The sequence below is a fragment of the Rhipicephalus sanguineus genome, chromosome 1 (genome assembly GCF_013339695.2).
Source record: "Rhipicephalus sanguineus isolate Rsan-2018 chromosome 1, BIME_Rsan_1.4, whole genome shotgun sequence".
Lineage (NCBI taxonomy): Eukaryota > Metazoa > Arthropoda > Arachnida > Ixodida > Ixodidae > Rhipicephalus > Rhipicephalus sanguineus.
Genome location: NC_051176.1, coordinates 80,963,670 through 80,976,231, shown reverse-complemented (window position 1 = coordinate 80,976,231; position 12,562 = coordinate 80,963,670). Strand labels below are relative to the sequence as shown.

At 48.2% G+C, this 12,562-nt stretch overlaps 1 protein-coding gene across 1 annotated transcript in view; it reads right to left on the bottom strand.

Moving 5' to 3' along the window:
- Positions 1-12,562, bottom strand: part of LOC119393349 (visual pigment-like receptor peropsin) — a 417,337-nt gene that overhangs the window by 177,209 nt on the left and 227,566 nt on the right. Inside the window, exon 3 of the mRNA XM_037660326.1 lies at positions 7,269-7,396. Coding sequence (XP_037516254.1) covers positions 7,269-7,396 — 128 coding nt within the window. The remainder of the gene's footprint in view (positions 1-7,268; positions 7,397-12,562) is intronic.

Genomic DNA, 12,562 nt, shown 5'->3' with positions numbered 1-12,562 from the left:
TGCTTCTCATCTAAAAGGCAATTATCTAACTTGAATCATAGACTCATAGGCGGAGAGGACGGGGGGGGGGGGGGCTGGAGGGCTCGGAACCCCCTCCCCTCGGCGCCGGCCCGAGAAATTTGTCAAGATCTTGGCTTAGGCAGCAAAACGGAAAGGCGAGCTAGTTGGTACTGATTCATAACGGTGTAATAGTTGCGCAAAAAACGACGACGAAAAGAAAGTGAACACCACAAGCGCTTATCACAACTGAAAGCTTTATTGCTTGCGCAGAAAATGTATCTAAACTTGACGCTCGACTAATTCCCGCGCATGCGCATCGTGGGCACGGCAAAAGGCAAAAACGAGAACAAAACCACACCTCCTTCAACCCCCCTCCCCCCAACAAAGTAAACACCACAAGCGCCTGTGGTGTTCACTTTCTTGTCTTCGTCTTTTTTTGCCCAACTATTACACCGTTATGAATCAGAACCAACTAGCTCGCCTTTCCGTTTTGCTTCCTAAGCCAAGATCTTGTCTCTCGTCCCTCCTGCCGTGCACGCTACTTCTCGTTGCTCCCGCTAGAGGTGCCGCTCTGCCCTCCGTTGATTCAAGGGCGCGTGCTCCACAGAGAGCGGAGCACGTGCCCTTGAATCGTGCACTTAAAAAAACAAAAAAAAACGAAAAGAAACTTCGCTAGCGACACTAAACGGGCACGTCAACAAGCGGACCCGGAGGCGGCACGGGCCTGCGAGGCCGCAGCGAAGCGGGCGCAAACACCAGCGGACCCCGAGCTGAGAGCCCGCGAAGCAGAAGAAGCCATTATACTAAAAGGAAAACCTTCCACCGAGCTTATCTGATCCGTAAACAAGGTCTTGAACAAAACGTATACACTTCATCAATATGTAAATTTGTGTACATAGTGCATCGATACGTAAATTATAAACTTTATGTGTATATTGTGTGTATACAATCACACCACAACAACTCTCGCGTCACTTCTTTATATGATGATGATTTAGCAGATGTACAGAAGATTCACGGTCTACCAGATTTGACCTCCGGAGCAAGCTCCTTCATCATCATTCACTTCGTGGATACGCTGTGATTTTTTTTCGGTGTCACGCCTATTTACCCAAGCCCAGAGGCGATAATAGCGGCGCCCAGGGAGGCTCCTGCGAAAAGGTATATTGTGAGCGCCCCGCAAATCTTCTGCGACGTCGACAATACTCCCTTTTCTTGTAGAGCGTCACATGGGGCCTCGGTCTACGTCATACTAAAGTCCCTAGATTTTTTTTTCTCTTATCTGTTAAGCGAAAACCATAGAAGAGCCGCCGACGAATCTTATTTGGTAACTCGGCGAAGATGGACGACAGCGACAGTCAAGGCGGGGCCGACTCTGCACGAGCTGCCTTCTCTCCGAAGAGGGCAACCCACTAGAAGGAGCTGGAGAGGATGACCCACTTCAGAGTTCCAAAGCTTCGCTACAATTACTCCGGGCACGAAAAGGGAGCCGCCTGGCGACCTAACAACTTGTCACAATGAGCGGGTCATGGTAGGCCTTGAGGCGCTCCACGTTTACAATGTCGCGCCCTCGACGGCGCATGTCCGAGGATGGATCGATAGGTTCGATCAGGTAGTTTACAGGGGATGTGCGTTCAACGACACGGTAGGGGCCTTCGTATTTGGGCAGTAGTTTTGAAGAGAGGCCAGGTGCAGTGGTACACTCTAAGAAAAAAAAAGAGTATGCGTGACTCTTTTCGGAGAGTTCTGACTTGCCACGTATAGGACTCTCTTTAAATAGTCACGGTGACTCTCTTGGTGGGTCAGGCTCGGCTCGTTCTAGGAGAGTCCCCTGGCCCTCTAGGAAGAGTGCAAAGACTCTCATCGGGAGGATCACGTTACCACTTATAGAGAGTCAGACGACACTTGCCGGTAACGCTCCTAGGCGGGTCAAGGGGCCCAAACCGAAGCATCAAGCGACTCCACAAGTATTTTAAGCTACTCATTTGATCCTTGCTCTACTTTTGCGCGACTACTGTTGAAAATAGTGGAGTATTCATTTTAAGCAAGTCCAATAATACTTGCCGTTCTGCCCAGCGACTGTACAAAAAGAATAGTTCAGTTTTAGCATTAATTTAATAAAACTCGTCAAAACAACACATATTTTCCAGCAAAGTTATACAGAAAGCGCGAAAAGATTGTCTGTGATTTCCAATTAAGAAGTTTGGGTATTCCTCATTTACATGCTTCTATGAGTATAGCCAACTAAAATGTGTGACTGTGATGTGCACAGCGTCATATGGTGCTAAATGAACAGCAGAAGTCGCCATCAAGTTTCCATATTTATTCCTTATGATTAAGAATAAATCAAAACGTGGTGACGGCTTGAGGCATCAGACTTGTGGCTTGCTAGGTTGTCGCTCCTGTCCAGCGTGAGCACCATGAAAAACGGTATCTGAAAAGCAGAACGTGATATTATGATGAGAAAATGAAATTGCAGTAAAGATTTGCAAAACCTACACAATAAGTGGTTCACACAGGCATAATAAAGGCTAACAACAAAACAACAAAGCACATCCTCCGGCAGCCAGGGGCATGCCGTGAGCGGTTATTGACCGCATGTTTTACAAGCGTAACCCATCCTTAAATACTCAGATAAACATATGCGAGTACTAGGGCCCGAACGACACCCAGCGCGTGCGTACGCCGTCTACGTCGAGATGAGACATGTCATATGCTAGAATTAGCGCACATAACTCCCACAATCACGTACACTCACTCGATTCTGTTATAGCGCCCAACGTTATCGCAGTGTATGCAAACCACGAAAACAGCAAACAGAAACGAGGGAAAAGAGTGCACGCCGGCGGCCGCAACAACGCGCGCCGTCGAAAGTCTAGAGCTTTTTCACTTTACCGGCGAAGCGTGTCCAACTTGAATGACTACCGCGTACGTTCTGGAAGCCACCGTACTCTATCTGCACCTGAAACTACCGTCTTTAAGCCAACAAAAACCATTACATATAGTGCGTCTGAGCGTTCTGTACACAGGCTTTTTTTTCACGTTCCCACGCGTGGAAGCACGCTGCACACTCAAGGTCGATGGAAATGTTATTATGAAGAGGACTAAAGTGCATCTCAAAACGACATCTTGCACCTTCAGTAGTGCAGACACGACGTGTGATCAGCAAGAAATGACTCTCGATTATTGTTTGCATCGCTCACTTTATGGGAGTTTGTACAGCAACGTGCATAACGGTGGCAACTCGTTAACTGACAGCTTTAGTTGGGCATCCGCAACAGCCCCGCGGATACAGGCTGCTGTTGGAAATGGCTGGCAGATTCCGCAGAGCTGCTGCAGACGCCCAGCTAAAGCTGTATAATTAGTACCTACGAAAGCAGTACACTCACCGTTAACTGGCGCCCGTTGTCGGTGCCCGCAGCTCCATGAATATTCCGCCCTCTAAGCGTCACTTCGTGCACGGAGCTGGCGTCAACACCACCGAAGATGCGCAACCAACGCAACCACGCAGCGCATTCCAATAGACCAGGAGACTGAGACGACTGAGAGAGGAGAGCGGCGCGCCACCCCGGCGCCAACCCCGTCTGCATCGCCGAGCAAGGCGCCACAACGGCACCAAAGGGCGAGCGTGCGATATGTATGGCGTATACGGCGGCTCTTCCGTATACCGAAGCCAATCGAAACGCTCTTCAGGAGGGTCCAGTGACTCCTTCCCAAATGCGAACTCTTTTTCTCTGCCTGTACCTTCCAAAAGGGGTCAGATGGACACCCTAAGAGAGTCACGGTTCCATGACCCTCTTTTGACTCTCTTTTTTCTTAGAGTGTAGGGATCGAGAGCCATACGAGCGCTCCAGGGAGGAATGTCGGCTCAGAAGTGATTCTTTCACCGCTAATGCTCCTCTGCCGCTCTTGGTCATGCGTAGTGAAGGTCTTGGCAAGTTCGCGACACTCTTCAGCAAATCGGGCGGTAGCAGAAATCGGTGCACACTCAGACCGATCCGGCTTGTATGGAAGGATTGTGTCGATTGTGTGCGAGGGGTGCCTGCCATACAATAAGAAAAACGGAGAAAAACCAGTGGTGCTCTGAGCGGCGGTATTGTAGGCGTAGGTGACGAAGGGCAGAATGGCATCCCAATTGGTGTGATCGGCGGCGACGTACATGGAGAGCATGTCGCCGAGCGTACGGTTAGTGTTCGGTGAGGCCATTCGTCTGCGGGTGGTAAGCAGTAGTTTTGCGGTGAACAACGTTGCACTCTTTTAGAATGGCTTCGACGACTTCTGACAAGAAGCCACAGCCTCGATCACTGAGCAGCTCCTGAGGTGGACCGTGACGTAGCTTGAATCGGTGGAGCAGGAAGGAGGCCACATCGCGCGCTGCAGCCGCTGGGAGGGCGGCAGTTTCGGCGTATCGCGTGAGGTGGTCTACAGCGACGATGGCCCAGCGGTTACCAGCGGACGTCAGAGGAAGTGGCCCATACAAATCGATGCCAACACGCCCAAACGGCCGGTCAGGGCAAGGTAGAGGTTGCAGACCTGTCGGCGACAGGTGCGTTGAAGTCTTGCGGCGCTTACAATCGATGCAGGAGCGAACGAACTTCTGCACGTAGCGGTACATCCCTCGCCAAAAGTACCGTTGGCGGATGCGGTGGTAAGTTTTCGATACCCCAGAATGCGCACACTGCGGATCAGAGTGGAACGACTCGCATATGTCAGAACGCAGACTTCGGGGTATTACTAGTAGCCACTGGCGGCCGTCGCCGCTGTAGTTGCGTCGGTGGAGGAGGTCGTCGCGAACGGCGAAATGGTGGGCTTGACGACGCAACGCGCGAGTGGGTGGTGTTGCCGACGGATCAGTCAGCAAGTCTATCAGTGAGGCAATCCAGCGATCCTTGCGCTGTTCGGTAGCGATGGTGTGAATGTCGATGGAAGAAACGGCAAGGGGAGACACTGAGCTGTGGGCACTGTCGTCAGGCAAGGGAGAGCGCGACAGGGCGTCGGCGTCAGCATGCTGGCGTCCGTTGCGGTACAGTACGCGGATGTCGTAGTCTTGCAGGCGAAGTGCCCAACGGGCGAGACGGCCTGAGGATGAATTTTACTGGGGTAACGCTCATTTTTTGGAGCCATGTTCTTCCTAACGCTTTTCCAGCGCCTGCGGTGAAGCAGCGGTGGACGCGTCCCCCGTTCATTAATGACGGGGGATTAGCGGAGGGAGAAATGCGCGTCGCGTTCACGAATTGTCCGGTGAGAGGTGCGTGGCTAATCCACTTAAACGTACGTGGCTTTGTAAATCTTCTTGGTTGGGTAGAACATGGCGGCAGACGCCAGCTGTGCGTGAGAGAGGGTCGGGAGAGGAGGCAGTTGTCGCTACTTAGGTAAAAGTGAAAAATCTAGGGACTTTACGTCATACCAGTGGCGATGTCGCGCGGTGCTGTCAACTGAGATGCGCACTCAGGCTTACTTCAAAGCCAAATTAAAATGCCTTAAAGGTAACGCACGCCACTAATAATTGACTAGAAGTACCCACATTTACAGAACAATCAAACAACACAAACATCTCGAGGTTTCGATTCTGGTGTCAGGGGCCCTTTAAGCTATGCCGAAATTAAGGCACAAAATGAGGCGAATGCACTGTGTCAGACAGATATGCAACTCTGTCAGAGAGACGAATGTTTCACATTAATAATTACTGTTATCTCGAATATCAAACATTAAAAAAACGTAAGTGAGATGTTGCAGAAGTACGTTTTTTTGCAAGACATCGATATGCAGATTAGCACATCTTCAAAAAAATTACGAGACCAAATATAATTACAATTACTTATTTTAATAAAGTAACGGATAACAGTTACCAATGCGGAAATGGCGTAGAGTTTCGAGAATTCAGTGGACTGGGAAACGAACTATTATCTCCGTCATGAGAAGATCAGTCCTGAATGTTATTTCAAAGCGAAAGCAATGAAACTAAACCTTTCCTATTTTGGTCGCATCATTCGAGCCATCAATGCCATAGAGGGAAAATTAATGTTAGCCAAAGTGGCAGGCAAATAATAACGCGTCCTCCCATGTACCTAATGGTTAGATTCTATTCTGGAGGCCACAAGGAAACATCTTGATGAGATTGAAGAGTTTGTATAAAGCAAGTCTCACTGGCGGTGATATACCCGCGGTTTCATTAGGAGTTGCCCGTAACTCGACGGTACACAACAATTCCTGTTCGAAAAATGTAACTGAGCCGTCACTAAAATGTAATCACTTACGCTTACCATACTTTATGGCACACGTTTATTAACTTTGTATAAATTAGCAAACAACGAGCATCCGTGTTGCCTTTTCAGAGTACGTCCTCTGCAGCGTTTTCTTTATATTCACTAGCTCCCTTTTTTTAAATTTATACCCCTGATTTCCTGTCTCTTTCATGTGAGGAGGGCATCGTCAGTGACGCGGAAAACCTGTGCGGCATTCACGTTCTAAGGAAAGTTGATGCTGTAATGTACGAGTACCGGGCTGGGAAATCAGCGCACAAAAAAAAAAAAAGAATTGTCGAATTACCAATGAAGATGGGCGAAAAGCGATACCTGAGCTCGCTGAACATCGTCGCTTTGGGGCAATGACGCTAGTGTCTCTCATGTACGCGAAATCATAATAAAAAAATTGTGACAACGCCTTTGAAGGCCCGTGCAGCATGCCTCTAATGGGGACATAAATATTGAGCTCAAGATTGGCCTCTCAAAGCTTGTGTTACGAATAATGTAATCGGAGAACGACAAAAATAACTCAGTCACACTAAAATAGATAAGTATTCAATTACAAGACTGCCAAAAATGTAATCGATTGCAACAAGTAAATCACGTGCATTCCGATGCATGCTGGCTCAGCTGCCTTGAAGCAGATAAGCAGAAATGAGTTGATGAGAAGCGAAAAACACTGGCGGCATATTACATCTCCCCCCCCCCTTCCCATGTACATAGATTTAGGTGCACGTTCCGTGGGTTCTTAGGTTGCCAATATTAAGTCCTACTCCCCCGTACTACGGCTAGCCTCCAATATTGGTTTTTGAAGCACAAGAACCCAGAGTATATTTCAAAACTTATAAATGGTAACGTATGACAGTGCTGCGACTTAATTTCATCCACGTGCAAAAGGTGCTACTCATGAAAAGACGGAACGCCCGAAAGTACGCGGTGCTAGGGAAGGTAATTACACTGCTGTTGAGTTGCAAGGTTATGCAACAGGAGCTGCCAAGCAAAAGAATTCAAATCGGGACGTACGGAAGCCGATGCGGCAGGTGGCCAGGTATCGGTCCAGGGCTAGAAGAGTGAGTGTTCCGATGTGAGCCGAGCCGAAGAAAAAGCCAATGAAGGCGTACGCCTGGCATCCCGTGTAACCGAAGATCCACCTGAAATGAGGCAAGTGCATTCGTCATAGGATATACGCGTATATTATTTATCAAGCATTCAGGCCGCAGGCGCTCATGCAAAGCTTACGAGCAGTTCCAAGTGCAAAGTGAGGCCTCACTTGTGAACTCCCGCTTGCCGTGTTACCTTCATTTGTCTCGTTTTTCCTATTTATTTATTTATCTATTTATTTATTTTAGCGCCATCCTTTCCGCATTCTAGTTATTGCTGCGCAAAATAGAAAAAAGATAAGTAGCTCAGCTGCTCTTTACCTCAACTTCTTCATAGCAGCTCATTTAGTATGAACGAACAAAACGAAGGATGTCCTAGAGCCGCAGAATCACGAGGAGTGTAGGAACTTGAAATGTGCTCAACATATTCCGTACCGCTTAGTATGAACGGTACTTACGCACGCTCATATGCGTGCACCATCGGGAATGCGTGCGTGCGGGCGCTTGCGATGACGTGCAGTTGCCCTTCTTCGAACCCCCAGCCAACAGAGAGTACTTTAAATTGAACATATTTCTCTGGCTACCGGGTATATGTTTGGGTACCTAGCTTGACAGAAACGGCACGTGGCTCTAACGCGAGAGCTATCTGAGTGACTTGTTTTTCACGCGAGCACCGAACGCCGACGTGCTGTATAGTGCTAGAGCTTCGGGACGCCTGATGATGCGGTGGTTGTGAGGGGTGGTCTGTCATATTCATCCGCTGCCTGGTATGAAGGATATGTAGGCGCGTTAATCGCCGAAGTCCACCACGCGTTTTCCTGTCGAGAGCAGCTTTTCGTCTTGCTAGCCCACCAAGGTTTCGTTCAGACCGACTCACACAGATCTGCATTGTTTAGAGCGAATGCATGGCTGAAAATGTCAGCTTGCGCAGCAGAAGAGAACCGGCACAAGAAATGGAGACAAAGACAAGCGCTGTACTGTTAGCTGTTAAAAAGCAGGGTAGGGTCATGTGCATTTAAAAGGAGTTTTTTTTTGCTTTTTTTTTTCAAAATGAACTAGATCCAGAAACCGATACTACGCTAAATTTGACGGTAACGTGAAGCACATCTAGGTTTCGTTTATCCACATCAGGTTCCGATCAAAGTTGCCCAATTACACATTGAAACGGCCCCTCAAAAAGTAGCCTGGAATAACAAATGAGTCAGTTCCTGGACCTGGTTGAATCGAAGCGAGCAAGATCCTCTTCTAGCCAATGGGTGCGCTCCGTCAACACTTCGTGAGTGAAACAACCAACATATGCATCCCCAGTCCGTTTCCCGTTTGAATAGCTATTTTGCTGCCACCCGTTGGTTCCAAGCCGGTGCATTCAAAATAACGACATCGGGGATAAAGAGGTTGAGGTCCAAGAAGATAATGTCTGGGGTTTTACGCGCCCAAACCACGATATCATTATGAGGCACGACTTAGTGGAGGGCTGCGGATTAACTTTGACCACCTGGGGTTCTTTAACGTGCAATGACATCGCACAGTACACGGACCTCTAGCATTTCGCCTCCATCGAAATGCGACCGCCGCGGCCGGGATCGAAACCGCCTTTCTCAGAATCTGAGCCGACTAAACCTAGAAAAGGACGTACGACATTCAAAGTGCGTGCACGAGGGGAAAAAAATCTATAGTGTGTACGCTTGCGAATGAAAAATCGAGTGTCAGAGAAATAAAGAAGCACGTACGAAAGCGCAGCGGAGCGCGGCGCTTTGATGTATTGCACGCCGGGCCCTGTCAAGCGACGAAAGTCTAAAGGAAATGGACGACTCTTCTTAAGTAATTAGTTGAGGGATACTGTGCTCTTATGCAAAACGTTCGCAGCGTGGTACTCGTGTAATTACGCTGAGAGAGAGAAAATAAACGTTCATCTTGAGCAAGCGCAGTGCACACCATAGGTGAGCGGCCTCGTTATTTTAGGTGTCCGCGGGCAAGGGCACCTCTCGTGCCCGTTCTACCAGGCTACGCTGATTCTTCGGCTCTGGGTCTGAGAGCTGGGCCTCCCAATGCTCTTCGGCTATTGTTTCAGTGCCTACGGTGCCAGGTTTTTGTGTGCATCCCCATACCATATGTCACAGGGTGTCTTGAACATCACAGTACATGCAAATGAGTGTTCAGTCAGTGAAATTCGGTGTATAAGGATGTCGTGAACGTAGGAATGATTCCATAAGTTTCCGGCCTGACATCTTAAACTCACAACGATTTCAAAACGGCCGCCTCGGATGTATGCGTATGAGTTTTAACTCTCTGCGCGAGTTTACATGAAATTCACGATACAATAAACGAGAATTGGCGAGGGAATTTGATCATGGCGTCCGCCTGCTTCATGACAACGCTCCAGTTCACACGGCGAACGCTGCGACGCCTGCGGCGAGGGTATGTGGCTTCGAGGAGATCTATCGCACATCCTGCAACCTAGACAAGCCACCCAGTGACTACTGCCTCTCCTCAGGGGTGAAGGAAGATCTTCGAGGCAAAAAAAAAAAAATGCTGCTGATGATGGAGCGAGGAATGCAGTCCGCGGACATGGTGAAGACAGAAGCTCAGACTATTTTTGAAGAGCATAAAATATTATTTCAGAGGTATGAACACTGTGTTGAATTGAAGGGAGATTATATTAAAAAGTGACACAGTTGTTCCTTTTCTATCGCCATTAAATATTGGTCGTACTTCAGACCGTAAATTTTTCGAATTGCCTCTAAACAATGGTTTGCCATTTCATTCAGGTTACTGCGCGTTCCCCAGTTAGGCTGGGAGGAGGTAGCGGATAAGTTCCCCTTTCTAGCCTGTGGTGTTGCAAAATGTCGCTATACTTTTTGGGAACGGGATAACAGAAAGAAAATATAAGAGGGGGAACTTCACGCGAAAAGTGTCTTCACTCATGCGCTTAGAAATCATAACGAAAAGGCAAGCAAAGTTATTCCAGCAATTTTCCAATCAGTTATAACTCAAGTTCCACTCAGTTTTCCAGTCAGTTATAACTCTGAGTTATAACTCAAAAAGAAAAAAAAACAAGCAAACGATCTCAACAAGCGAGAAACGCTTATCACTGAAGATATATTTCAAAATGCCATAGCCAGTCCGGCGTCGCAACTCCATCGGGCAGCTTATTACATTCCGCTATGGTACTCGGAAAAAAACAATACTTGAGGCAGTTTACACGTGTAGTAAATGGAGTCACAACTAGCGAATGCCTCGGTCTGGTAACGTAATACGTTGTACACTGTAAGAAAAAAAAAAGCCCTTTGACTCTTTTTGTAGAGTTCTGACTTGCCACGTATATGACTCTCTTGTGGGTCCCACGACTCTCAGAAGAGAGTATGATGACCCCCAAAGAGAGTTGACGTGCCTCTTTAAAGACAGTCATACACGTGGCAAGTCAGAACTCTTCAAAATAAAAAAGACTCAAAGGACTTTTTTTAGAGTGTATATAGGTGAGAAGGTGACACGTTTCAATGCTGTAGCGACCATTTATTAGCTGAAAAAACACTTATGGGCGAGATACACTATTTCTAACAGTTATACAGGGTGCCCCAGCTATCTTTAGCCAGAGTTTAAAAATATGTTGCAGCAAAACTTCTTTGCAGACCAGTTGGGTTTAAAAATATGTCGACGCACTCTTTGACGACGCGACCAAATGCATGTCGCATGGAGTAAGCCACACTATTTTTTTTGTTTTCCGCTTAAGTGCCTTATTAGGCATCTTTAATGAACTAACTTTTGAAGCAACGAATCTAGCCAAAAGTTCGATGGAGAACAATTGTAGATCGGTTGGCAAAATGTACCATTAGACAGTTTCTAACTTTATATCTATTACTTATTAGTGTGTTTCTGCTTACTACAGATGCCCGAGAAATACAAAAAAAGTCACAGTTTCGCCGCAACGGCGAAGCAATGAATGCGATTGCAACCAATTGGAATCTAACGCGAAGAACGGAAAGCAGCTCGAAATTGCCAGCGTGTCGCTTGAGTCGAAAGGACGCACGAAAAGAGCGCACACAGGACGAGCGCGAACTATCATGCGTCACAGCTCGATACTTGAAGCGCACTGCTAAAACATAAAGCAGGAGGCACGAAACGAACGAATAGGTACATACAGGACGAGCGCGAACTAAATGTCGCAGGTGTTACTTATTTCTGTTTGAACAGCGCGCTCCTTTCGCAAACGCGGCCGCTGCAGCGAGCGAAAGACCTTCGTTGCGCTCCTCGCGCCATCTCGCTGGCAATGAAGAAACGCTTATAAGCGCCTGCCGTCTCTGAGTCCGGCCAGCGGTAAAGGGTGTGTATATGGGAGACCAGCGCTGGATAGGTGGCGCGCCGAAAAAGGGCGCCTGGCGGGAAGTCGCGACATAGCCGCTCACATGGCCACCGCGCCGCCGGCTAATCTCGGAGGCCGTGCCGCTCGCGCTCAGACGACCGGCCGCACTGTACCGCGGTGAGCGCACGCACGTGCGCTGTTCCCGTGCTTCATTTTTGCGCGAACAGCTCAAGCAGCCATTGCACCAGTAATACTGCACTATGTTTTAAAAAAAAATACCTTTGTCTGACGGCTACTTTCTCGGGAAAGCACTGGAAAACTGAGAGAAGACCTGCAAAGCAGACTACGTCTGTGCATACGGCGTCGAGACAGTGCTGTGCCGTGGTGGCGACTCCGTCGTCACCATTTTCTGGTTGCGTGCTGGGATTTGTGTCATGCTAGTGCAGGCTCACAAGCCTCCATTGATAAGTACGTGCGGCGTCGATACCAGCTGCCCACTAATGCAGTAAAAAAAAGTAAGAGGCAAGGGGTAGCTGCGTCAATGTTTTTCTGCCGTGGGTATGTATGCCCAGCCCGCGGTATGTATGCGCGCGGACGTTGATCAAGCAAACCACCGTGATATCATAGCATGTATGGTGTCGCGCTGTTGCTCTAGGGCGCGGGAAAGATTCCCGGACACGGTGGCCGCATTTCAATGGGGTTTAAATACAAAGAACACCCGCGTACTGAGATTTATGTGGACATTAAAGAACCCGAAGCGGTCAAAATTAATCCTGATTCCCACACTACGGCGTGCCTCATAATTATACCTTGTTTCGCACGTAAAACGCCAGCAATTGTCGATGTTGATCAAACAAGTTTACTTTAAGCATACACAGGCAAGCGAAAAAACTAACACAGTACGTTAGGCGAATTAA